The sequence below is a fragment of the Pteronotus mesoamericanus genome, unplaced genomic scaffold, assembly GCF_021234165.1.
Source record: "Pteronotus mesoamericanus isolate MK-2021 breed Mesoamerican mustached bat unplaced genomic scaffold, CSHL_Meso_final contig_101, whole genome shotgun sequence".
Lineage (NCBI taxonomy): Eukaryota > Metazoa > Chordata > Mammalia > Chiroptera > Mormoopidae > Pteronotus > Pteronotus mesoamericanus.
In genome coordinates, this window is record NW_026555001.1 from 15,407,498 (window position 1) to 15,433,441 (window position 25,944).

The window sequence follows — 25,944 nt, forward strand, 5'->3', positions numbered from 1 at the left end:
TTCTGAGAGCCGTGAGGGAGAATCTGTCCCATGCCTCTGCTAGTTTCTGGTGGTTTTCTGACAGTCTTTGGACTTCCTTCACATGTAGAATCTTGGCCTGATCTCTGCCTGCATCTTCTCATGCTGTTCTCCGTGTGTGTGTGTGTCCATGTCCACAATTGTATATGGGTACCAGCCATATTAAATTAGGAACCCACTCTACTCCAGTATCATGTTATCTTTACTCATTTTATCTGTAGTGACTCTGCTTCCCAAGATTACATTCTGAGGTATTAGGGCTTAGGACTTAAACATATACATTTGAGGATGCAATTCAACCCGTAATACAGAGTGACAGAAACTACATGGACAGAAGAACACATGAACGGATGGGGAGTGAGGAAACAGCCCAGAGAATTTCTGAAGCATGAAGAAAACTAAGAAGAAATGACCATAGAGAGAGAAATGGTGTTGCTGAAACCAGTGAATACTGTGATACAAGGACGTAGTGTCCATCAGTGTCCCCCCCAGGAAAGAGAACAGGATGACTTTGGTAGGAGCAGGTTTGTTATGACAGATGCTGATGGGAAGCAGCTGAATGAGGGGGAGAAGATGAAGATTCCAGAGAGATAAGAAGTCATTTATTCAAAGAAGTCAGTCCTGCCCTGGCTGGGTAGCTCAGGTGGTTAGATCATCCTCTGGATACACCAAGGTTTCGATGGGTCAGGACACATGCAGGAATCCACCAATGAACGCATGGATAGGTGGAACAACAAACTGATGTTTCCCTCTCTCTCTTGCAAATCTATCAGAAAGGAAGGAGAAGAAGAACTAAGTCCTTGGGCCAGGGGATGAGGAGGTAGGAAGTAGCCTGGAGCCTTGGTGGTGGCCACTGTGACAAAAGTAGGACATTCCATTTTGACCACAGGGCTACAGCCACACTCTGTAACACTCTGTGCTGGCAAACAACTGCCACCATCACCCTCAAGATGATACTGTTCCCAGACCTACCCCCCTCCATGTCTCATGTGGAGTCACTTCTCAATAATGTGCAGTCGCATCACACAATGACATGTCACTGGAAACCAGCAGTCACAGCTGTCACTTCTGAACAACTCAGGAAGAGTTCACCCAGATACCCTAACACACAGAGCACTAGCGTCCTGCAGTACGGTCACACACCAGTCAGTCGCACATTGGCCATACTCTTGCAAGCCCAGCTGTCACCCTGGACACACAGTCACACAAAATACTGCGTACTCCATCAGAAGTTCCCCAGGCACACAGCCACATACCCCAGTCACCGTCGCACACATTAACAGTAAGTTGTATTCTCTCTTGTCACACACAGCTGGGTCCCTGCAGGCAGTGGCACCCACAGCACCACCGCAGCTGAACATGCTTCTCATACACAGCAGCCTCACCACCTGCCTCGTTGTCTCTCTGTCTATCTGGTTGTCAGTCTGTGTCTCAGACACTCACTCACTCATTCACTCACTCACTCACTCACTCGCAGGGACACGGGGAGGAAGACGGGTGGAGGCTGCGGAGGGCCGGGTTCCCGGGTTCGGCGGGTCAGGGCGGGGCGGCTGCCCTGCCCTCGGGCTGGCGCCCAGGACTCTGCCCGGGCCAGGGGCAGGGCGGCGGCTGCAGCCGGGAGGGCGACGTGGAGCGGCCACGTGGAGGGCCAACTGCCTTGGGGAGGGCAGGGCGGCGAGGAGCCTGGCGCACAGCCCCGAGCGACGCCGCAGCCGCCCCCAGCCGGAGCCTCGCCTCGCTGCCGCAGGTGGGTGCGAGCCCCGCCCCGGCCGGCGGGCGGTGGGCATCCGCCCGGGGACCCTCAGCGCGCCGCGCCGCGCCGCGCGGGGGGCGGGGCCGCGGGGCCGAGGCGGCCTCACGGCCTCCCGGTCCGGACGCTGCAGGCGCGGTCGCGCTGCATCCCCTGCGGCTCGCTCGCTCGCTCGGACGCGGCCGCCGCGGAGGCCCTCACGCCCCCTGCGAGGAACGGCGAGCCCGGGCTCCCGCTGTGGGACGACAAGGCTTCGCAGTCCTCCAAGGGCTTTCCCTCCGTTGGTCTCGGTGGTCGCGCTGGCAGCGCGGCATAGAGGGGGCTGGCAGGAGCTTCATCCTCACTTGACAGATGAGGAGAAGGGGGACGGAGAGGCCGAGATTATGGCCCAGCTGAAAGCGGCAGGATGGAGGCTGCTCTCAGGCGCGGGGTCCCTTTGGCTGTATAGTCACTGTTCTCTTGGGCGGGAGGTGGGGGTTGGGAGGTGCGGGTGCGGGTGGTGCTGGGAGGCTCGGGAGACCCCAGAGAAATGGGTTAAGGGAGGAGATTCAGGTCCAGGTAACTTCCTTCCAGGTTTAGCCAGCCACGGCGTGGATGCCCCGCGAGGTGCTAGGCTCCCGTCCTGGAAAGTCAAGAGGAGGCTTAATGGCCATTGATAGGGATGCTGTGGAGGAAATTTTTTCCACTGGATGGGCTGGTCAACGCAAGATAAAAGGCCCTGCCACATCCTAGAGTCTCTGAACTGCTCAAAGAGCACCTGCTCGCTGCCAGCCATTTAATCTGCATTACCCCGCGGCATCCTCCCCATGCCCCTGTGAGCTAGAAACTGCCATGTTGCCTTTCATAAATGACTTGGAAGTCACACAGCATAGTTTCAACTGTTTATTAGAAGTGCGTCGTTAGGTCCAGCTCATATACAAGGAAAGGTGAATTAGACTTGAGCTTTCGTGGGGCGGAGTGTGGAAGGATTTGTAGGGATGCTTTTCAAACCGGCTCCGTTGGCTTCATGAGTGAGTAGGTTGGTGAGATCCGATGGATGCTTCCCCTCAATGCCTGAACTGCTACCACAAGAGGTAGTGTTTGTCCTCTGTTAGAAGACAACTGATGGTGGATGATATATGAAGCCCGAGTAATAGGTTTTGACAGCTCTGAGGGATTTAAATTACTCCAGTGCCTCCTGTTGGCCTAGGTCCTGACAGTAAACAGATGGGGCCGAGAAAGCAAATGGTGAGTCTTCAGGTGGGGAGACCAGGGTGGTGGGTCCGTGTGAGGCCACTGCCTAGCAGTCTAAGAAAGCTTCTGGAAGGAAAAAGGCCAGGCATTCTGTTTTTCGTATCTTGTCTCATTGAACCTGACCACGCCCCATGAGAGGTCTGTGTTTCCGGTGGAGAGCCTGGAACATAGAAGTCACAGCTAGTGATTTGCAGAGCCATGATTTGAAGTTAGGCAGCCTTCCAGGTTGGGACCCAAACTCTTGGACTATGCCACCTATTCCTTAGCAAGTCTGTGTTTTTCTGTCATCCTCTTAATCATTGTTTTAACATTTGTATCTTTTCCTATTTTTGCATTTGCAAGCTTTAAGGGAAAAAGTAATTCTACTTTATATTAATTTATAGGATTGTGCCTCACATATAGTAGGTGCTTCATAAATATTAGAGAAATGAATACCGTTTATCCTTATTCTACAAACTTATATTTACACTTTCCTTCCCTATGGATGTTCACCCTCCTGATCTTTGCCACCAAAGTCCTTGACTTCTGCTGGTGCTTCCCATGGTGTCCTCTGTGGCATCCAGTTCCATGGTCCGTACTGCTTGGCATTCTCCTTTTGGCCAGTTGGCCCTCTCAGCCATTATGTGTCCCCCCTTCCACCTTGGAGTCTGGAGTCCTCAGCTGACCCCCGCACCCTGCCCCCCGCCCCCCAAACCAGTAGCACTGAATGCAAAGCACAGGGTGAGGTGGCCATTCACCTAGACCCTCCTTCAGCCATTGGTTCCTGACCACACAGTCACTCTACGGGCAGGGCCTCCTCCGTAACCCTCCTGAATTAGGCATGTATATGCAGTTCTTGGATTTCCACCCAGTCTCCTTGGGGTTTCTATGGAGATTCTGTCTCCGAGACTCTGCTGAGGCCCAGGTGGTGGTGAGCTCCTCCCACTGAGAAGCCAGGTAGCCTTGAGGCCTAGATGCATTTCCTCTAGTCCTCTATCATTTGCCTCCTTGAACTTGATTTATGGTATCCTTCATGATAGAGAAGTTTAAACCTTTGACATGCTCAAATCTGTCTATTTTTCCTTTAAAACATTGAGTTTGAAAATCTTACCATGTTTAGTGGCTCTGTCATAGAATATGATTTGCTTAGCCATTGCCTAAATGGTCCTCCAAGTTGTTTACATTTCTTTGATGAATATTAATAACATAGCTCTGAATACTTTTATAACTAACTTTTTTCATTTATATTCTTCTTTATGTAATTCCCAGGATGATATTGTTGGATCAGTTTCGCAGCAATTAATATACTTTTGCAGATTGCTCTCTAGAAACAGTTATGATTTATAATTCCCCATACAATAGAGGTTAATACTGATTCTCTCATTTCTTTCATGATTATCAGACTATTAAATTTTGCTGTTTTTGCATCAGTTTTGCTTTTAGGTTTTTCTAGGAAATTGGTTGTATCTACTGAGTGTTCAAATTTCTTCTGTTTCTGTAGTCATGTCCCCATTTTCATTCCTAATATTGTTTATTGTGCCTTTTTACTTTGTTCTTAATGAAAATTGTCAGAAGTTTCTCTATTTTATTAGTCCTTTTAAAGAAATATCATTGTTTGGCTTTGTTACTCCTCTCTATTGTAATTTCATTTCTGCTATCTTTTATAATTTCCTTTTAATTTCTTTAAGTTTATTCTGTTTTACGACCTTATTGAGTGGAATGCTTAGCTCATGAACTTTAGATTTCTTGTATTATAAGCTTTTAAGTCAATCCATTTTCCCTCCAGTATTGCTCTAGCTATATGTCTTGTTTTGATGCATATTTTCCCAATATTATCCAATTCTAAGTATATAACAAGTTCCATTATCTTCTTTGATACATATGGAAACGTATCTTTTAAATTTCCATATATATGAGATTTTTTCACACCATTCTTGTTGATTTCTAATAATATTGCATTTTAGTTATATAACATAGTATAAGACTGATTCTTTGATATTCAGTGATCTATACCTCCGGCATACTACTTGTCAGTTTTTATAAATATTCCACATGTTGAGAAGAATATGTATTTGGTAAGTGATTGAAGTGGGGTTCTCTATCCACCCATTAGCTCAGGGTTATTGAATATTTTATTCAATCTTCTGCATTCTTACTAATTTTTAGTCTGCTTAATCTTTCAGTTAAAGAATGAGATATGTTAAACTCTCCCACCATACTGGCTGCTTAGATTTTTCTCCCTGTAGTTATGCCAGGGTTTTTTTTTAAGGCTTTATTTTTCCTTAGGGAAGTTTTTAGGTTCACAGCAAAGTTGAGAGAAAGGTACAGAGATTTCCTACTTACACCCTGCGCCCTCACAGGCATAACTTCCCCCATTATCCTCATCCCCACCACAGGGGTACACAAGGACCTGGTGAACCTGCCCTGACTGTAATCACCCAAAGTCCATAGTTTACCTTAGCATTCACTTTTGGTGTTGTATGTTCTGTGGGTTTGGACAAATGTATAACGACCTGTAGTCATCATTATAGTGTGATACAGTCTTTTCACTGCCCTCAAAATCTGTGCTCCACCTAGTCATCCCTTCCGCCCCCAACCCCTAGCAACCACTGATCTTTTTACTGTCTCCCTAGCTTTGCCTTTTTCCAAATGTCATATAGTTAGAATCATACAGTGCGTAAGATTGGCATTTAAAGTTCATCCATGTCTTTTCTTGGCTTGATAGATCATTTCTTTTCAGTGCTGAATGATATTCTATTGTCATGGATATACCAGTTTATTTATTCATCCACCTATTGAAGGACATCTTGGTTGCTTCCAAGTTTCGGTAATTATAAATAAATCTGCTATAAATATCTATGTGCATGTTTTTGTGTAGACTTAAGTTTTCAACTCTTTGTGTAAATACCAAGGAGCACGATTCCTGGGTTACACAGTAAAAATATGTTTAGTTTTGTACAACACCTAAGTGGCTTCCAAAGTGGAAGTACCATTTTGCATTCCCACCAGCAATGAATGAGAGTTTCTGTTTTCCCACATCCTTGCTAGCATTTGGTATTGTCAGTGTCCTGGATTTTGGCCATTCCAATAGTTATATAGTGTTATGACAGATACTTTGATCCTGTTATTAGATATACAAGTTCAGAATTATATCTTCCTAGAGGATTAAACTTTTTGCACTTTGTATTGATACTCTTATCTATACAAAACTTTTCTTCTTAAATTCTAGTCCAATAATGTCATTAAATCTACAACAGGTCTCTCTGTCTAGTACTGCTTTATATATCCTTTTTCCTTTTCTTTTTTCAACCTTTCTGAGTTTTTATGTTTTATGTTAGTCTCTTGGAAATTTCCTATAACTGTATTTTGTTTTATATACACTTTGATGATCTTTATTTCCTATTGAGTTTATACAATTTATATTTATTATGATTACTGATATATTTGAATCTATTTACCACATTATTTTATGGTTTCTATTTGTCTTTCTTTTTATTTTATTTTTTAAAGTTTTTTTCTCTTTTCCTGACTTCTTTTCAATTGATTTTTTTTTAAAGTTTTTTTAGTTTTGATTAGGTCCAACTTATCTATTTTTTCTTTTTAAGATTTTATTTTACTTATTTTTAGAGAGAGGGAAAGGGAAGGGGAGAGGGAGAGAAACATCAATGTGTGGTTGCCTCTTGCACGCCCTCCACTGGGGACCTGGCCCGCAATCCAGGCATATGCCCTGACTGGGAATTGAACCAGCGACCCTTTGCTTCACAGTCTGGCACTCAATCCGCTGAACCACATCAGCCAGGGCTCAACTAATTTTTTAAAGAATTCCATTCATTTTATTATGTGCTAGTTTGAGGTCATGTATTCCATTTCTATTTTGTCAGTGGTTTTCCTTAAAATTTTTACATGCATATTTAACAAAGTTGTTTGTATGTTTATTCTCTTCCCAAACAACCATCGTCACCTTATATCTTATTGCAGTCTAATATTGTAGTGCAATCCACCTTTTTTGCCTCATATGTTAACATAATTATTATAGTTTGGGACCCAAATAGGATCATTTTTCTTTTTCCTGAAATAGATCCCGTAGAATTTTTTTAAGGATTCGCAATAATTTTATTTTTAAAAAATTTTTATTGTATTTTTTCCATTACCATTTAGCCCTTTATATTTCCCTCCCCCACCATAATTTTTTTTAATGAAGAAGTGGTGACACATCCTCTAATTTGTTTATCTAAAATTGTTTTTGTTTCTCCTAACTCCTGAATGATAATTTTGCTGAAAACAGAATTCTAGAATGGCAGTTCCCCTGCCCCCAACCCCAACAAATTAAAATACTGTACTAGCATATTCTGGTATCACTATTACTGTTGGAAAATTCAGCTGGAAATCTAATTACTCTTCTTTTTTCAGTGACTTGTCTTTCTTGACTGCTTTTAAGACCACCTCTTTTTCTTGGTGTTCTCTGGTTTCACAAAACTCTAGGTATGTATTTCTGTTTATTTAATCTGCCTGGGACTGCGGGGCTTCCTGGATTGGAATATCAGTATTTTTGCAACATACGGGGAAAATCTCAACTATTATTTCTTCAAATACTGCTTCTATCCAGTTTTCTCTATTATCCCCTCCATCCTCTATGCCACATAACCTTTAAAAAATATTTTGTGTGTCTTTGACTCAGTGGCCCTGCGGAGGTTCAGAGCCAGTCACTTCTGTGGTATGCAGATTGATTTGAGCTAAGGGCAATGTTAGCGGCAGCTCAGGAGAGACTTCTGGCCTCCCTTGACTACCTGGAAGTATTTGAATTAGGGGCCTTCCTCACAGTGCAGTAGTATCAGAGACAGCCTCTTTTGACCTATCTGTAGGGCAGGGCAAACTTCTCCTTACTAATCATCTGCTCTTCTTACCTTGCAATGCCCCCTTAAACCCCCCAAGGTGTACTACCTCTTCCCTAGTGCAGAACGTCTTCTACGCCTCATCTCCCTTTCCATCTCTGAACCTCCCTTCTGTGTTGGGTCTCTGACTCTCTCATGTATGTGGAGTTCCCATACGTGTGTGTGTGTGTGTGTGTGTGTTTTAAAGATTTTTATTTATTTATTTTTAGAGAGAGAGGAAGGGAGGAAGAAAGAAAGAGAGAGAAACATGGATATGAAAGAGATATAGTTGCCTCTCCCACATCCCCAACTGGGGGCCTGGCCCGCAACCCAGGCATGTGCCCTGACTGGGAATCAAACCTGGGACATTTTGGTTCTCAGGTCAACTCTCAATCCACTGCGCCACACCAGCCACACCCGCCAGGGCTGTATATATTAAATTTGGTTATTTTCCTTTGTCAGTCTGTCTCATGTCTACTTGATTATTAGACCAGCTAGAAGAACCTAGAGGGTGGAGGAGATTTTGTCCCTTCCCCACAAACTGTATTCTGGGTAATTTATTCAGATATATTTTCCAGTTCCTTAATTCTCACATCATCTGTTTAACCCACTCATTGTATTTTTAAAATCAATCTTTATATTTGTATGTTATATTTGGTTCATCTTCAGATCTACTGGTTGTTCTTATGCTTTTATTTCTTTCTCATAGTTTAAAGCTTCTCTTTAATTTCTTAAAACATATTAAATATTCTTCATATTCTGCGTGTGATAATTACAATATCTTTAGTCTTTGTCCCATGTCAGGGCACATACAAGAAGCAACTGGTGAATGCACAAATAAGTGGAACAATAAATAGATGTTTCTCTTTCTCTCTTGTGCACGTTCTTTCTCTAAAATCAACAAATTTAAAAAAACAGCACTATCTTTAGTCTTTACAAGTCTTGTTTTGCCTGCTCTTGTTTAGCTGGCTCTCATTCACAGTGTCTTATTTCCTTGTATGTTTATCACTTTTGGCCATGAGTTCATGCTCCCTGAAACTTTACCTATGGATCTTCTTTGAGCCCTGGATTGGAGCTGTGTTCCTTCAAACAAGTAGTACATTTTCTTCTGTCAGTCAGCTGGGGGTACTACCAACCAGGTACCACTTCAAAATAAATGACCTGCTCCAGGTTCTTCAGTCATAGAAGTAGCATTAAGTTGGCCTCGAACTCACATTTGAGCAGGCTTATTACAAATTCTCAGGGAAGATATTTTTCTCTTTTCTACCCAGCACCAAAGTCAAAATAAGCATGACTCTGTGTTGTCCTTCTTCAAGGTAAATTTACTTTTTGTTCCCCCTTAGGTTGAAATGTGAGCTGTTCGAATCCCAGCTTCATGTCCATAATCTCCTGTTAGTCTCCTCACACTGCTGCGTCCAGGCTTTCTCTCCAGCCTCCTCCGCTGCACAGAGCACTCAAACTGATAGCTCCACATTCCCTGGGGTTTGGTTTGCTAGACGCTCTTGAGGCAAAAGCCGAATTCATGCTGACTTTTCCTTGGGATTACTGGCTTCACTGTGGTTTTGTACTGAGAATTTCTTATTTTCTTGCCAGCTCATTGCATCTGAAAAGATATTTTCTATTTTTATCCCGCTCTGGTGTTACTTTCATTGGCATACTCCCAGACATGGAGGCGTGGATGTTTTTCTAGTCCCTTCTTTTACTGAAGGGTGTCCACCGTGGTGGGACCGCTGAGGGTCCCTGGTTACTATGGAGATCTCAGTTCCAGCAGCCTCCCTTGCATGGACCCAAGACCTTGTCTCCTCTCCTGGGTGCTACAACTAAAGCACAAGGACCTGTGTTTCCAGCCAATGTTTGTGAACCCCTTTAGGGCAGCTGTGGCTTCTGCACCCATTTAGCCTCTGGGGATTGTGGACCAACTGTGCAGACTCATTATATCCTTTGGGGTCAACGAATGCATAGAAAACTGAAAACTGTTTCCAGGACTCTCAGTAGCTGCACTTTCGGGGGGGGACTTTGTGTTTTGCTGCTGCCTCCTCTGGGCAGCTCTGCTGGCACAGAGACAGCCAGGTTCTTACATGTATCTTCCTGTCAACCAGATGCTCGCTGCTCTTCCGCATCTCTTAGAAAGCTGATGTCCACCCTTGCAGTGGTTCTGAACATTGTCAGGACCGTGGAACTCTTTGAGAATCTATGGACTTTTCTCCAGGAAAATTCAGTGCGAGCCAGCATGTAAGGCGCTGTGTTAGAGGGCTCCTCATCCTCTGCCCAGACCCAGCACCCAGTGATTTGTCTACCTAGAGATGGGTGTGGGGTTTCAGCCTCAGCTTTGGTGGGTGTCTGCTTCCTCAGGAACTCCCATGGTCTGTACACACACGGACTAATCAGAAAGCTGCACGCTCTGTGCTTTTGACTGAGCAGCTCTCTGTTTGACTGTTTTCATATAATCAAGGTACTGTGTTGCCAATGGGCCTTACGCAGGGTAGGTCTAAGGGGAAGTTTTTGTTTTTTCCTTCATACTGAAATCTGATTTCCTATTTGTACTTAGTAAATAGCAGTTCCTGGGCCACTGTTGGTTTGACCCGTTTAGTGTGTTTTCAATCTCCTACCTGAGTTTAGACCTATTTCAAAGAGTCCGAGCCTCTTTTGATTTGTTCCTCGGTGGGATTTTAACAAATACAAACTAACAATGTTTGTTAGTCATGTCTCTCTGTTTAAGTCGGTCTCTTTGTGACTCTCTGCACTTCCAATTCGGCCTTTTTCTTAACCTCTCTGAGCTCGCTTCCGTCTGTAAAATGAGCGGACGGACCTATATCAGACACACTTGCCCCTCACCGGTCCAAGCACCTTGGGCGTGCGGGGCAAGAGGAAAGGGTGTGGGGCAGGGCCCCTGCCCACAGCACCACTTCCGCCAGAGCAGGTCCCTGCGCCTTCATGCTGGATCTGGAGTAAAATTTATTTTGAGCAGAGCTCCGTGGGGGGTCACTGATGTCCCTGTGTTCTATCGCCTGGACTGCAGGTGGAGGCAGGGAAAGAAGACGTTCCTGTGTGACCCACTGATCCCCACTCTGTGGCAGACACCCTCCCTCTTGACTCCCTGATTCTGCTCCTAAGAAAGATGCTACCTATTCCGGTCCCAGGGATGTTTCCTTTGTCGATGAGACTGTTAGTGCTGCTGCTGCTGCCCCTGAGTCAGGCTGCTCCCAAGGATGGAACCACGAGGTAATGGGAATCAGTGGTTAGGGCCCAGGGCCACGGGCGGGGAATGAGGAGAGTCTCTGGAGAAACTGAGGCCGTGGTGGGCGCTCTGGGAGGCAGGCTGGAGCGTGTGCTCCCTAACCGCTGTATCCCTGCCCACCCCCTGCTCCTCTCTGCCTCGAGCCTGTTAGAACACCTCGCACAAAGTGGGCATGCAACACAGGTTTGCTGGGTGCACTTGGAGCCAGGAGCTCAGTTCCAGTGAGGTGTGAAGCACAGCGGAGAAGCTATGGGCCAGGGAAGGGGCTGCTGTCCTCTTGTCAAGACCTAAGCATGGGAGCTCCAAGGAAATAGGGGTCATTGGCACATCATCTCCACTGTCTTTGACTGCCTTTCTTGTACCTATGCAGTGCACATGCTGGGTGCGGTGGGGGACAGACACAGGGACAGCGAGGGCTGGTAGCAGCGACCAAAGTTCCTGCAGCAGCTTTTGCCAGCTCGCTGGTGTCACAGGGCTGGATTGACTTGGGCAAACAGGTAGCCTTGCCCAGAACTGAGAGCAAATCTGGAGCTTTAAAGTCTGACAAAGAGATCCCAAGCAGATCGAAACTCCAAGGCCGACACATATGCTCTCGGCTTGGGAGAAAGAAGAGTCCAGTTTGTGTCGTGGTATAAACTGGCTCTCTTTCAAGCGGGCGGGGCCACTGAGCTCCGCTGGACAGCTGCCCCTGGGCCCCAGCTTCTAAGTAGAAAGGCTGCCTCATTCGGTGTTGCCCTGCCCCTGACTGCACTGTTTTCTTGGATCTCCAACTTGTATCGAGGGGTGTGGCCTCATCCGGCCCCTATCTAATGAGGTGTTTTATGGGGGTTTTCACTTACCGCTCAGTTGGGAATCTGCAAACACAGAACCTGAGGGAGTGAGGTTCTGCTTCCGAGGAGACGAGAAGGGCCTCCTCCCCGCAAGGGCCTGGGAGGCAGGGCTCTCATGGGGGTGGGACACTGGTAAGCTGGGCCCCCAGGGAGCCTCTTTGCGAGTTGGTCCCCCCTCCCTCCTCCAGGCCGGACCCCGAGGTGCAGCAGCAGCCCCTGCCCAACCCCTTCCAGCCGGGCCAGGAGCAGCTCCGGTGAGTAGGCTGGGCTGCGGCCTGAGGACTAGGCTCCAGGCTGCAGACTGGCCTCTCATGGGCTGACTTTCTGCTTTTCTGTCAGCCTTCTCCAGAGCTACCTAAAGGGACTAAAGAGGATGGAAGAGGACCCGGAGCACATGAACCGGGAGCAGGGTGAGGCGCTGGGCTGATGGGGCCCGTGGACGGGCAGCTCAGGGCAGCCAGAGCGGGGGCTGACCTCGGGCCGCCCCGCTGCCTCCTGCCTCCTCCGCCTGTCCCTGATGCCTCTTCTGATCCAGCTTCTTTTCCTTAGTTCTGCTCTACCTCTTTGCCCTCCATGACTACGACCAGAGTGGACAGCTGGACGGCCTGGAGCTCTTGTCCATGCTGACAGCCGCTCTGGCCCCTGGAGCTGCTGACTCTCCTGCCACCAACCCGGTAAGCCCTGGGGAATGGAGGCGCTTTTCCCATGAAGGAGACCCAGCTCCCTGGGGCTTTGGTCTTTTTCATCGTGACTCCCTGGGTGAACCCCCCGGAATGCTCACAGCCTGCATGACCGGGATGGGGCGAGGAGCTGTTGGGAGGGCCAGGGCCCCCAGAAGCACCTCTGGTCACTGCAGACCCCACAGCCACTGTGTGCTTCCGCAGGTGATCCTTGTCGTGGACGAGGTCCTCGAGACCCAGGACCTGAACGAGGATGGACTCATGACGCCTGCAGAGCTCATCAACTTTCCAGGAGAGGCCCCAAGGTCCTGGGAGCACAGGCAGCCCCTGGAGCCACGAGATTTGGGCGGACCACCCCTGTCAGCTAAAAGCCCGCCCAGGCAAGAAGCCCAGGAAGCCCCGAGTCCCAGGGAAGAAGCTGGGGGGCAGGTGGAGGCCAGAAGGGAGGCCCTGGAGCCCGTGCAGGAGGCTGGAGGAAAAGCGCCAGGCCCCCGAGGGGAGGCGGGGGGACAGGCAGAGTCCAGGGACACTGGGAAGGACGCAGAAGAGCTTCCGGGAGAAACACTGGAGTCTAAGGACACCCCAGATGAGCTTGAGGTTCACGCTGTACAACTGGAGAATGACGAGATATAAACCTTGAGGATACCGGTTTGTGCCCCTCGGAGTTTCGGTGCCAGAACATAAGCTCCGAAGGGTGGGGTGTGTATGTTGGGACAAGGACCACCTCTGTGTCCCCTTCCTGGTCACATTAAGTGGCAGGTCTTTCTGTGCAGCTCATGGAGACCCTAAGTTGAGGGGCAGCTTTAGGGCCCAGATGACCAATAAAGGACTGAATAAACCCATCCCTCTGGGCCATCTGTCTACTGGCCCAGCCTGGCTCAGACCTCAGGGGGTTGGGGACTGGACAGCCCTCTTGGGGAGCAGGGATTCAGCTTTCCCAGTGTTCCCAGCTGGTGCTGAGACCCAGCAGAGTAGCGCCTTAGGCCATAGCCAGCCATAGACACCCCCAGAAGAGAGCTCAGCCCTCCCTGTCTCCCTGGGGCCCCAACACACTTGTGTCCCCCTCACCCAGTGTTCAGACACCCAGTGCCCCCCTGCATCTCAGGGCAGATCTTCCCCCATCACCCTGCATCTCCCCCACCCCATAATATTAACAATAACCACCGTTTATTGAGAGCCTCGTGCACGCCAGCATTTTATATATTGTGTGATTTTTATCCTCACAATAATTCTATGACCAGACAGAATTAGCTCCCTTTGACAGATGAAGGAATTGAGGAAGATTGAGTTCAATAATGCGCCCAAGGCAACACAGCTAATTATGAGGCAGATCTGGACTCAGGGCTGCCTGTGGCCTCACACACCCCTACGGCCTCAACCCTGGGATCCCTCGGGGACAGCAACACTCTGTATCCTGGGTCATGTTCATGGCGGAGGCACTGCCTTAACTCCAAGGTGGCCCCAAGGGTGGGGCGTTCAGTCTTTGGAGCGGTCACTGGTCACCGGGAAGCTATTTTTGGATGGCAAAGGCCCCACCAACCACAGAGTAGGCTCCCTGCCTGCTGGCCTGTGAAGTTGGTTCAGCCTGAGCCACTCCTAGGCCTGCGGAACTGGAGTCCCATGACAGCACCAGGACCCAGAGGAGCTTATCTCCTGATGTGTGGTTGTTCGGAAGGATCCCTGGGGAGGGTACAAGGAGTTTCGTGTCCTCCCCAGCCAGAAAGGCTCCCTGTCGCTACAGATCCCTGAACTGGGCATAGCTGGTGGCAGGCCTGGGGCATTTCTGCTGCTCTGGTCTAGGGAACCCCTCCTTTGGGCTTGGGTGGGGCGGTGAAAGGGGGGAATGGAAGAAAGAGGAGGAAGAGCTGCAGTATCAAAGCCTCCAGAAGCCCCAGCCAGAGCAGTTTGGACATCAAGGACAAACAGATTGCCAGAAGGAAGCAGGCTCCGCGGAAGGAGATTTATTTGCTCTGTGGCTCCGCAGTGTGAGACGCCAGGACGCAGGCGGAGCCCTCCCACGGCCTGCGCCTGCCAGGGAGCAGGGCCGCCAGATGCTAGGCTGGGTGGAGGGGAGAAGGCGGCAGCAGCTGGCGACATTGGCCCCCAGGGTGGTGCGAGCCGGTGCCCCCTGCCACAGGGCACTCACACGATGCCATCGTAGCCCTGTAGGCCACACTTCTTGCCAGCCACCTGGCAGCCGAACCTGAGTGCCTCCTGCATGCTCTTCCCTGGAGGGAGGACAAGGAGCTGGATCAGCCCGGGTCCCCTGCGCAGGGCCGGGCCCCAGCCTTGCGCCTCCTGCAGGGGTACTCACCCCGGGACAGGCTGAAGATGACCGCGGCGTTGAATGTGTCGCCGGCCCCCAGAGTATCCACCACCCGGGGCGGCGGGAAAGCATCCGAGTGGAGCAGCTGTCCGTCAGGGCCCAGGGCATCGGCGCCCTCCTCAGCCCAGGCACAGACCAGGGTAGCCCTGGAAGACCCGCCCCTCAGCTGGCTGCCAGCCCCGGCCCCAGGCTCCTTTCCCGTCCCCAGGACAGACCCTGGGGTCCAGGCTCACTCAGTTCCCACACCTGTTCATCCTGGAGTCCCCAGCTCACCCTTTCCTCACGCGATTGTACAAGCCCCTCAGGGCTTCCACTGCTGACAGGAACCCCAAGTGCTTGGCCACATCTTTGCTGACAAACACCTGTGAACAGCGGAAGAGAGGCTGACGACCTCCCTAACTCCAGTCCCAGCTCAGTCACTCACCAACAGCAGCCTAGCATTGCCCCCTATAGAACTGCTCCTCCCATGTGGCCACCCCAGTCCCCAAGATAATATTTCACTGCCTCCCGGGAACACGTTTTCACACTTGCTCAAGATATGCCAGAATACCACCCTGTAATTGTGACACACACGCCCTGGTCTATTTATTCTTCAATGAATTGCCTTCCAACTGAAAACCCAAAGCAAACCTTGAGCGCCATCTTGGGGTGAAATCTACCATTGCCAATTTAAACTGCCAACTCCCAGGAGCATTTTTGCTTTTGTTTAGCTTGTTTTCCTCATACAACTATACCCTCTAGACCTGGTTTCTTCATCTAAAAAGCAAAGGGATAGAGGCTCAAAAGCTCCCTCAACACCAGCTACACCGTAGAATCTCTAGAGACAGCTGTGTTAAAAAACACTTCCACCCAGGCTCCACCCCTACCAAACAACAAACGGGTGGGGTGGGGTAGAGGCATCCACATCTTTTAACCTGCAGCCAAGGTTGCGGACCAACCAGCTTCTGCAATGATGCTAAGCTTGTCAACCAGATTCCATTTAGAGCCTACTCTGCCCAAATTCACCTTGTGCAAGTCCCCTTCCTATCCTCCCTGCCCCCCACTAGTGGCTCCCATAACCTGTCACCCACCCCAGAATCAAAGGACACCTCGGAGAATAGTCCTATCCCCTCAAGGGACAGAAAGACTGAGGCGGCCCAGAGAAGAGACGCTTCCACAAAGGATTGCCCCGTCCAAGCCATTTGGCTACCTACCCTCGTGCCGACGCACCCTCTGGGGCAGAGATTCTCCTCGGCCACCGCCGAAGGCAGTGCCAGGGCCCAAAGCTGGGGTCGGCCTCTTTCCTTTGTCCCCTTCCTGCTACTACCACCAAGGCATGAGTAGCTCGCCACCCAGGCATGGCATGCAAGACAAGGGGAGGCTCAGGCTCCTTTTAAGCACCCGATGAGCTAGATGGGGCCAGGAGAAGCTGCATGGGGTGCTCACCACGTCTCCATAGCCAAACAGCTGGAACAGCTCCTCACGGGGCTTCTCCACCTCCACGGACACCTGGATCTTCTGCCCCGGGGGCTGCCTGGTGTTGTGCTGGTCAATGCGCTGCAGCATCTTCACCTGTTCCGAGGCGTTCCGGCCCTGGGGCGGGGCAAGGCAGCTCAGGACCAGGTGGGAAGTGCCCAGCCAGTCTGGCTTGTTCTTCCCTCCCTGCTGAAACTCCAGGTGAGGGGGTAGGGGGCGGGGGGCAGGCTGGGCTGGAACTCCATCCTCAATCTCAAAATTCTAGAGCTATCATGGACCTTAGAGGCCTTACTGACCAGCCCTCCCATTTCATAGATGAGGAGACTAAAGAATAAAAAAGAGACTTTCCTAAGGACCTGTAAGTTAAATGACAGGGCAAGGATTAGAACTCAAGGCTTCCTGGGATTTCCCCCGCCGGACTCCAAAACTTCTCTTGCAATGGAGATTCTAGTTCCTGGTATTTGGGAGCTGCTTGGACCCTCCCCCTTCTGCCTCCCAGAGGTGATGGCAGGCCTCCGGCTGCCAGGCTCCTGCCTGCGTGCAGCACACAGGGCAGCTTGTGACACAGAAGCACGGGGCTTTGCCTGGAGTCAACATCCTGCTTCCGGCGCCTACCTCCTGCTGTGTGATCTTGAGTAAGTCACCCAACCTTTGTGGGCCTTAGTGTCCTACCTAAAAGCATAAAGTAGGATGGAAAGGGGATAAGGAGGGTCATATTTATTGATCACTAAGGCACTTCATGGTTTCAAAGAAACCAAGAAGGAGGCAAAACACGAGGAGGGGCTGGCAGGTCGAGTGCTTCAAAACACAGGGCAGGGCTTGCCTCAATGTGGATCCACTTGAACCGAGTCAGATCAACCTTCTCAAAGTCCATAGCAGAGACATCTGGTAGGTTCCTGAGTCACAATACGGAAAGGACAGAGAAGTGGCATGGTGAGGTTGGCCAGAACCGGGATCCCCAACAGGCTGCTTGGCCCTTGTGCCTGGCCCTGACAAGCATGGCAGGAAGCTGGCTCTACATACAGGCTCTGTCCCTCAGCTCCGGGACAGACTCTGTCCCAAGCTAAACTCGCGACTGCTCCCTGCCCCACTCGGCTCCATCCAGACAGGGCACTGAAGGCAGTTGTCTAGGGTGCCCCTTCCTGTGTTCGAGGCTGTGATATTCTCTAAGGGCAAACAGTACCTGTCAGGGAGCCAGTTTTGTGTGCCTTGGAGACCGTATCTCCCAGAATGGTCCTAAGAACGCCCAGGACTATAATTCCCAGAATTCCCCGTGCCAGCAGCACACAAGGCTCCCAGCTGTGCCCCAGGAAACTGCAAAGGCCACAGCTACTCCACCTGAAGCTCGGGTCTGGTCCTGCTCACTTCTGGCACCCCAGCAATGAGAGCACCACTGCCCCGAGTTTGGCAGCCATGTGGTGCGAGCGTGAGGTTAAGCTTAGCACTTGAGGATGAGTTTATATTTGGCTAAGTTATATGTGGACACCCCACATGGGTCCTCCTTGGCCAGAGACCTACACACAGCTGATGTCCTCTCTGTACTGCAGAGCTGAATCCTTCGGCCACTTAGCCAGCCATGTGACCTGGGCCTTTCCGAAGCTACTTTCCCATCGATAAATGGGGCCCAAACCCGCAGCCACACAGGCCCGCTGCAGTCGGCTGGAGGTAATACAATGTGTGTGCATGTCTGCACTGAGGCCGGCAGGCAATTAACCTCTCTCCTCAGAGCTCTCCCCAGAGCTCTCTGCCTCCCTGCCTGGGAAGACCCATGTTGTGTCCTTGACGGAAGTCACTACAGGTTGTTGCTTAATGGGCAGATGACTAGCACTGCCCATTGTGGATGTTGCCGCTAGCATGTACGCCCACTCATTCATTGGGACACATGGAGCCCAGGGACCACTGGCCATAAAGCTTGTCCTAGGGTGACTGCCCCTCTTCCCCAGATTGAGTGCCATACTGGGCAGTAGGGGTGGCCTGAACCCCAGGGCGGCTGAGTTTGGGCCGTCTCAGCCCTGCCACAGTGCCTGGCACATACTAGGTTGTTGCTCAGCACTGCCCCTGATGGTCCTGATCTGCTGGCCCAATGTGCCCCTTCATCAATGGCTGCGAATGGTGTGCGGTGTGTGATGTGCAGTCTGGCTTCACTATGCGGGGAACCTGGAGGGGCCTCATCGTTTCTGAACACCCAAACCCCAGCTCCTTGGTGCCATGCTGTGGGCTGGCAACACTGAGGCCGACCCCGGAAAGCCCCCTGGGTCCCGCCAGGGCTTACGATGGTTTGAATCACAGCTCCCACCCCTCTATCCTCAGAACAGTTTCCCCACACCCAAACCTGGGCTGCTGATTGACTAATTATGGAGGAATCACACCATAAATTACTTCCCGTACAGGCACGTCTGCCCATCCTTGGTGTTGGCCAAGGCCAAGTTGCTTGGCAGAGCAAAGCCTTTCCCGTCCCCACCTCACTTCTCCCCTCATTGAAAACACTTCAGAAATCACTGAGCAGTCGGTTGGGCATAGGGACAATTTCCGGTAAAGAGAAAGGCCACAGAGGGTGGGCAACTGGGATGCGCATAGTGGCAAGTGAGGGCACTGATTGGTGGGTGTGGCAGGGCGAGGCCAGGGGGCCTTACGTGTCATAGAGCACAATGGTACGGGAGCCATTGGAGTTGTTGACGATGCAGCAAGAGCACGGGGTCTCTCCCCTGCTCTGCCAGGCCACCTGAGACACGTCCACACCCCGCTGCCTGAAGTCAGCCACCAGGAAACTTGGGGTGGAGCCCGAGCCAAGGGAAGGGGAAGGAGACACAAATTAGAGCCTACAAGTGGCCTAAACCTTCCACAGGGGTGGGGGAGGGTGCTGGAGCACATAGGTGCTGAGCGTCCCTCTTCTGAGAGAAGGTCCTGTTCTGGGAGTTCAGCAACGGCGGCGGCGGCAGCTGGCAAGGCGCAGACGGGAGTACAAACCTGCAGGCGTGTAGGATGGTGCGGCTACCACTGGCCTCGTTGACGATGACGGTGGAGGTGGGGATGGAGCCTGTGGTCTGAAAGACCACGTAGCGTAGGTCCACGGGATAGCGGCGGAAGTCATCCAAGACAAAACTGCCGGGCGGAGTAACCCGGGGGAGGCGCAGTTGACAAGGTTTGGGGGCTGGGAGGTAGCTGGCAGGGCCGCTAGGGACCCAGGCTGCAAGCAGAGGGAGCTAGGAGGGAACTACAGATCACCAGCTGTCACAGGCCACGCAAGGAGGGAAGGGCAGGAATGCAAAAGCTGGAGCTCAGGGAGGAAGCACTACGAGGCACTGTTTTAGGCCCTGACATGGAGCAAACTCCTACCCTGATGCTATCCTTCACTTTGACTCAAGCTGGGAAGGATCTGCTTACATTTGTAAAGCGAGCCAGGGTAGATTTGGGGGCAGCAGCGTGTGCTGTTTGAAACAAGCAGGTGAGGGTACTGTGGCCTGTCTCATGCAAAGCCCAGGCAGACTTAATAATTACCAAGGTGATACTTTGCTCACCAGCTGCCCTCTGCATACTCATCCCCACGGCACTCTGCTCTCTGGAGTCCCTTCCAGTCCTACAGAGAGTCCTCTTACTCTCCACCTGCCTTGGCGCGCGCGCACCGCCCTCTCTTCCCACAGCAGGGTGAGCCCTCCCGGGCAATGAACGGGCCCCCAGAGGCCGGTGGCCCTCAGTGTGGGCCTGGTGCAGGACTCTTGCCCAGAATCCCCTCCAATCAGGGTGAGTCGGGGGGCGGCCCCTCAGGGAGACTGCACAGCAGGAGAACAAGGAGGCCAGCCCTACCCTTCCGGACCCTCTCTAGAAAGTCGGTGTCCTGTGCCCAAGACCTGGCATTACGCCAGCTGCCCAGTCACTGCCCTGGCTTTCCTCACTATGACGGGCCCCATTTAAGGCGACGCCAACTCTGGACAATACAGATTAGTGTAAAGGTGAAAAGACAGTAATGCTGGGAAGATGGAAGGCAGCAGGAAAAGGGGAAGACCAAATATGAGATGGACTGGCTGCAGGAAGGAAGCCTCAGGAACTGAGCAGGCCTGGTGAGGACAGGACACTGCGGACGTCACGCATCCATAGGGTTACAAGAAGTTGGAGCCAACTCAACAGCACGTGATAGAGACAAAGTCAGGACATCGGTCCTTGTCTTACATCTCAAGGATCCTTTAAATAGTAGCTTTCCCACAGCATGGAAAATATGGTTCGTCTTGCCAAATAACTTTTTGTACCCACAGTGCCTGGCACATGATAGGTGTTCATTAAATGTTCATTGAGCACATGGGGACAATTTGGAATGGCCCACCCGTTGGCATGACTGCTACATAAAGGTGGGTCCACTACCCTAAGTAAGAGCCAGCCTTGCCTCTAGCTGGTAGGGAACGCAGCTGTTGGAGAGGGTTAATAAATGACCAGCTGTTGGCTCCAAGTCCCTCTGTCCCATCTCACGGGCAGGCTCTCACCCTGATTTGCTTCCTGCCAGGTCACCAGAGGGCTGGGCTCTTGCAGCAGGTCAAGCTCTCTAAACCAGGGTTCAAAGAGCTGTGCTTCACAGGCCAGCAACCTGGAACCTGCCCCAGCGCCACAGTGGGCAAAGTGTGGGTCTGATAAGTGCTTGCTGAGTCGGCAGTGCCAGGGGTCAAAGGATCCTTGGGTCCCTGCAGCAGCAACATGAACAGCACGTGGGCCTTTACGGGCTGCAGCCTCACAGCCAATGAGCTGGGGCGCGCGGGTCTGGGCCCAGCTTTAGCACGTGGCTTCAGGGTGTCCTTGGCCAGGGTGCTCTTGCTGCTTCAGGGAACAATGAGGACATGAGCACTGGCCCTGCCCCCTCACCTGGGAAAGAAACTGTAAGCCTGGACCTTCGGACCACGGATGCCAGACATCCCTGAGGGAGGATGGGTACATGTCCCTAGCTGCATCTGCCTCAAACATAGCCAGGATGAGGGAGTTAAGAAGGGCAAAGTCACATCCACCGCAGTCTGTTGGAAGCAAGGAAGGACAAGGTGGGGGGCGGGGCTGAAGCAGACTCCAGAGAGTGGCCAAGGATCCAGGCTGTGGAAATGAAACCTTTAACAGGAGCAGCATTAACATCGGAGGAGCAGATTAGCCACAGCGGGGAAGCTCTGGGATGCTGGTACTCCACTTCGTCCCTTCCCATCCATTTCTGGTGGCCACGAACCATTTCTTACAGCCCACCCAGCCAGGGTTTCGAGGCTGCCTCTTTCCCCGACCCTGTGGACAGGCCTCCCCTGCTCCCTCCTCAACTCACTCAGCGGCGTGGCCCGGGGCCAGCGAGCCCATGAAGGCGCAGCGGGCTCCGAGCAGGGAGAGCACGGTGCAGGAGTTGGACGCGTTGCCTCCGCGCTGCCACCGCTGGGACAAGCACCTGTAAAGCACAGGGAGGGTCCTGCAGCCCCAGCAGGCTCACCCTGGGATGAGCACGGCTGCCCACAGCGCCCTGGGCAGGGCCCACAGGATGTGAGGACAGGAGAACTCCGTCAGAAGGCACGTGGGCCGCCTTCTCACTTTCTACACGGGCAGCTAAGGCTCAACAAAGGGCAGTGGTCTGGCTGCAGACCAGGCCTGTCTCCCCAGCCCAGGCTAAATTCAAGTCCACTGAGATTAATTTCTACCTTCTGCCTATTCTTATGACATCAGGAAACCACTCAGTCAGGTTCCTTACAGCGAAGGGGTTTCAGTCCCTCCAGGTTAGCTCCTCCTCGAGGTCAGTGGCCCATCCCTCCCCCAGGTAGAGCTGCTGTGCCTTCAGCCTCCCCTTGAGAGCTGGGTGGGGAGGCTGAATTTGTTTCCCTTTTTTCATTTGTTTCCCTTTTTTCAGCTTTATTGAAATATAATCGACATATAATACTTGTAAGCTGAAGAAGCACAACGTGATTTGATATATATATATACATATTATAAAGTGATTGCCACAGTTAGGTTAATTGATGCATCTATCACTTCATATAGTTACCTATTCTCCCTCCATCTTTACTGAAAGTCTAACAAGAGGAAAACAACTCAAAATACATCTGTTTGGCTTCGTTGTCATCATCAACAACAAAAATGATAACTTATGCACATATAGTCAAAGCGCTTCGGTGATTTCTCATTTGTGCTCCAATAAAACTGTGAGTTAAACAGTGCAGGCTGCTATTTCTATTCTCCTAGCTCCAAAATAATAATAAAAAAAAAATAACAACTGTGGCAGGTTACAGTAAGAGGAACAAATACCAGAGACTTGCTAATTAAGGGAAATAAATGCAACAGAACTTTTAGACAAATATTCATTTGTACACAAAACTTAACCCTGAACTTCCCTTCAACCTTGGGAAAAGGGAACCATAATCTCATTAGAAAGAAAGATACTAATTTGTAGAGGGTCAAACGTTTCTCGGGCTATGAGTTTTAGAGAAATTTCCATGCAGAAAAGAGAGGAGGAGCACAGGGGCACCTGACTTGCTCAAAATCACACCGACAGTTCATGACAAAGCTGGAATCAGAACCCGGTTTTCCTCATTCCCGACCACCGCAGTGTACTCCGTATTTTTTAATGGAAAGTGGTCGGGCTCCAGCTTGGATGAGGCTTCAAAGAAAAAGGACACAGTTTCACTCCGTGGAAACTCCTCAGAGTCATGCTGTCACCCAACTTTATGTGCAGAAAGACTCTGCTGAACGTGAAGATGCTTTCTGGAAGGCTCTCCTTGGCCTGCACCCTGGGAGGCAGGGCCATTCCTCGGGGGTCTGGCCGAGTGCCCGATGGCAGCTCCTGAGATCCCCCAACTGCTTGTGGAGTTGTTGCCTGGGACACATGCGGCTGAGACAGCTGAGGGCTGCCATCCTCCCTCAGGCTTGCTCACCTGGGAGGCACAACAGAGCCCAGGAGCTGGGCTGGGTGCAATGGGAGCACGCGGGAGAGGCCCTCAGGACAGCCACGGTGCTCTGCAGGGCGGCAGAGCCATGGGTCTGGGGGAGCAGGAGTCCGTCCTGAAGGGCAGGGGCGTGGAGAACATGGGCAAGTTCTCTTCAGAGAGGCACCTCACTTCGTGCCTGCCTTCAGAAGCAGCCCCAGGCAGGGTGGCAGGGTCTCCCCCAACCCTGTCCTAGCCTCCATGGGGCTCCAGGTCTAGTCGAAAGAAGCGCTGTGGGTCTTCCTCAGGCCGGCCACAGGCCTTGGAGGACCCGTGGCTCCGGGGTGTACCCTGTTCTCCTGAGCGGAAGCCGAACTCCTCACTGTGCGCCCTGCCCTAGGGCTGTCTTGATCTCGGTGTGGGGGCACACCCTTGTGCCTCTCCCCCACTGCCCCTGCACCCCTGGCAAGAAGCTCTAACCTCTCGCAAATAAAGCAGCCCAAAGCAAAGGGTCAGCGCCACAAGACGGGGCAGCAGCAACGGGAAAGGGAGCATGAGAGACCGGAGGGCTGGAGTGCGAGACCCGGAGTTAGGAGGCTTGGGCTCTGATTTCTGCTCTGCCACACATGAACCACGTGGCCTTACAGAAACCATTTAATGTCTCCACATCTTCCGCATCTATGAAGAAAGGATTTGACTGGTCTTTACACACTTCCCATGGGCTGCTGGGAACACATGTGTGGTAACACATGCGACAGTGCTGGATGGACGCAAAGCCTGAGCGATGCCTGGGCCCTCCCTTCGGCCTCAAGGCTATCAGCGCTGGAGTGTCTCGCTGAGCTCAGCCTAGAACGGGCCTTTTATCCGGCTCCTGGCTGAGACAGCTGAGAGCCAAGGAGAACTTCTTCTCAGTATTCTAAATACCGGACTTCCCCAAGAGAAAGCCCTGTATTCTGCACACCGCACCAAAATGCTTTCTTGGGATAACAGTGTAACCATGTAGTTCTTTTCAAGAGTAAATATAAGAACCAACATATGACTCTTCAACTTCCACCAGACAACTGAGATGGAGATTTTCCACTATGTTACCAACTGACTTGTAAAAAGGGCTTCTGGTATACTCCTTTCAGAATTTAGCACCAGAGAAAAGTCCGTCCTGGCACATGAACCAGCTCTATCCATAACCCACAGCACCTTAAAGGTCCCCCCAGTGTCTGCAAGCCCTGGGCTATAGTGAAGCTCAAATACCATGACTTGAAATGTTCTTGCCCATTCTAACTAACCATTTATGCTCCTTACTGCAAGCTACCTCAATTTTTTTTTTTTAAAGGAAACAGATGAGGTATATATGTGGTAAATAAATAAGAAGCAAATGCTAGTGAGAGGGAAGGGCACAAGTTTTGTTAAAAAATTAACAAATTGGTCCTGCACGTATTAGCTGTGTGCCCTTAGATAAATCACTTCATCTCTGAGTCTCTACTTGCTTATGGGTAAAATAGGGATAATCATGCTTGACACTGTCCCTGGGTTGAAATGGAAATTGGCGAACACAATGCTATCCGAAGCCTGGGTCTTATTACTAAAGGACTCAATTCTTTCCCCAGGTCCCGGACACAGGGCAAGGCGCACTGGCTTCCGAGGCTGGCCTCCACGGCCCCAGCTCTGTAGTCTTGGATGCCAGGCACAAACGCGGGGCTGCAGCGGCCTCTGGGGTCTCCGGGGGACCCGGGCGCCCCTACCTGGTGTCCGTGTCCTCCTCCGGGTACTTGTCCACCACATTGATGATGTCCAGCACCACTAGCCCCACGCATAGTATCTGCTTCTCTTCCATGAGGTCGCTCCCGGAGCTTTCTGCCTGCCGGGCTGCAGGGATTGCTCCGGGTTCTAGATCTTATCCCTTAAGATTGTGGTCCCGCGCCCTGAAGCTGCCCTGGCTCCTCCTCCCGGTCCCGAGCTCCTCCTCCAGGGAGCCTCCCGCAGCGGCAGAGGGTGCAGTGAGGTGCAAAGAACGCAGTAAGGCCCTTGCTCCCCAAGCCCACCGACCCAAGATGTTGCGCAGACTCTGATGCCTTGGTCCCCGGCCTCGCCTTAACAGGTTGCGTGGCCCAGCAGATGGCAACGCTTCCCGCTTCTCGGCCTCAGTTTCCTGTGTCAGACTGACTCAGAGCTAATGCAAACCCGTCTAAAGCATAGCTAGGCAACTTTAGGAATGCAAACAAAAGTGCAGTACAAAGGTGACCCTTGCTCCGCCCTCTCCTGCATTAGCGGCTCCTACTCTACCCTCTAGAACCGTGGGTTTGAGCCGGCCTCGTAGCTGTGACCTGTCGGGTTAAGGCGAAGCTTTGTTGCAGGGTCCGGCGCCCCGAGACGCGGCCAATCCCAGCCCGAGGCCCCGCCTCCGCGGCGAGTCGTTGCGGGGAGGGGGGAGGGAACCGGGGACAGGGCTTGAGGTGAGCAGGGTCATGTGACCAGAGATGGCGCTCAGCGCCCCCTGGCGAACACAGGCAGGAACGCGTGTGACCGGCCAGAGGGTCCCGCTGGGGCTCTAAACTGCTGACGCACCTAGAGGGCGGAGCCACGCGGCGCAACGCGGGGAACACGAGCCTGTCTAGAACCCGGGGCTTTCCAATTCTCTTCCCTGTGTACTCCTATCTACCCCCGAACATACTAAAGCAGACGGCGTGTTTTGTTTTGTTCT

At 51.4% G+C, this 25,944-nt stretch overlaps 2 protein-coding genes across 6 annotated transcripts; one reads left to right on the forward strand and one right to left on the reverse strand.

The window, feature by feature from the left end:
* Positions 1 to 1,667: 1,667 nt before the first annotated feature.
* Positions 1,668 to 13,699, forward strand: CGREF1 (cell growth regulator with EF-hand domain 1). 2 transcript variants are annotated; one of them, XM_054566247.1, is made up of 7 exons: positions 5,728 to 5,807; positions 7,391 to 7,462; positions 10,871 to 11,073; positions 12,108 to 12,173; positions 12,259 to 12,329; positions 12,469 to 12,593; positions 12,804 to 13,699. In XM_054566247.1, exons 3-7 carry the CDS (start codon positions 10,970 to 10,972, stop codon positions 13,230 to 13,232), a joined length of 795 nt encoding a protein of 264 aa, XP_054422222.1. In that variant the 5' UTR covers positions 5,728 to 5,807; positions 7,391 to 7,462; positions 10,871 to 10,969; the 3' UTR covers positions 13,233 to 13,699. The 2 variants fall into 2 exon arrangements, with proteins under 2 accessions (XP_054422215.1, XP_054422222.1); XM_054566240.1 differs by lacking the exons at positions 5,728 to 5,807; positions 7,391 to 7,462 and adding an exon at positions 1,668 to 1,765.
* Positions 13,700 to 13,788: 89 nt separating this feature from the next.
* KHK (ketohexokinase) lies at positions 13,789 to 25,641 on the reverse strand. Of its 4 annotated transcripts, none has more exons than XM_054568780.1 (9): positions 25,568 to 25,641; positions 24,986 to 25,109; positions 21,665 to 21,781; positions 19,014 to 19,148; positions 17,204 to 17,276; positions 16,351 to 16,497; positions 15,199 to 15,287; positions 14,914 to 15,071; positions 13,789 to 14,827 (listed from the first exon to the last, which is right to left on the reverse strand). In XM_054568780.1, exons 2-9 carry the CDS (start codon positions 25,075 to 25,077, stop codon positions 14,742 to 14,744), a joined length of 897 nt encoding a protein of 298 aa, XP_054424755.1. In that variant the 5' UTR covers positions 25,078 to 25,109; positions 25,568 to 25,641; the 3' UTR covers positions 13,789 to 14,741. The 4 variants fall into 4 exon arrangements, with proteins under 4 accessions (XP_054424755.1, XP_054424745.1, XP_054424737.1 ...); XM_054568770.1 differs by lacking the exon at positions 25,568 to 25,641 and adding an exon at positions 25,290 to 25,533; XM_054568762.1 differs by lacking the exons at positions 19,014 to 19,148; positions 25,568 to 25,641 and adding an exon at positions 19,348 to 19,482 and having other exon boundaries at positions 24,986 to 25,281.
* Between the last annotated feature and the right edge of the window lie 303 nt (positions 25,642 to 25,944).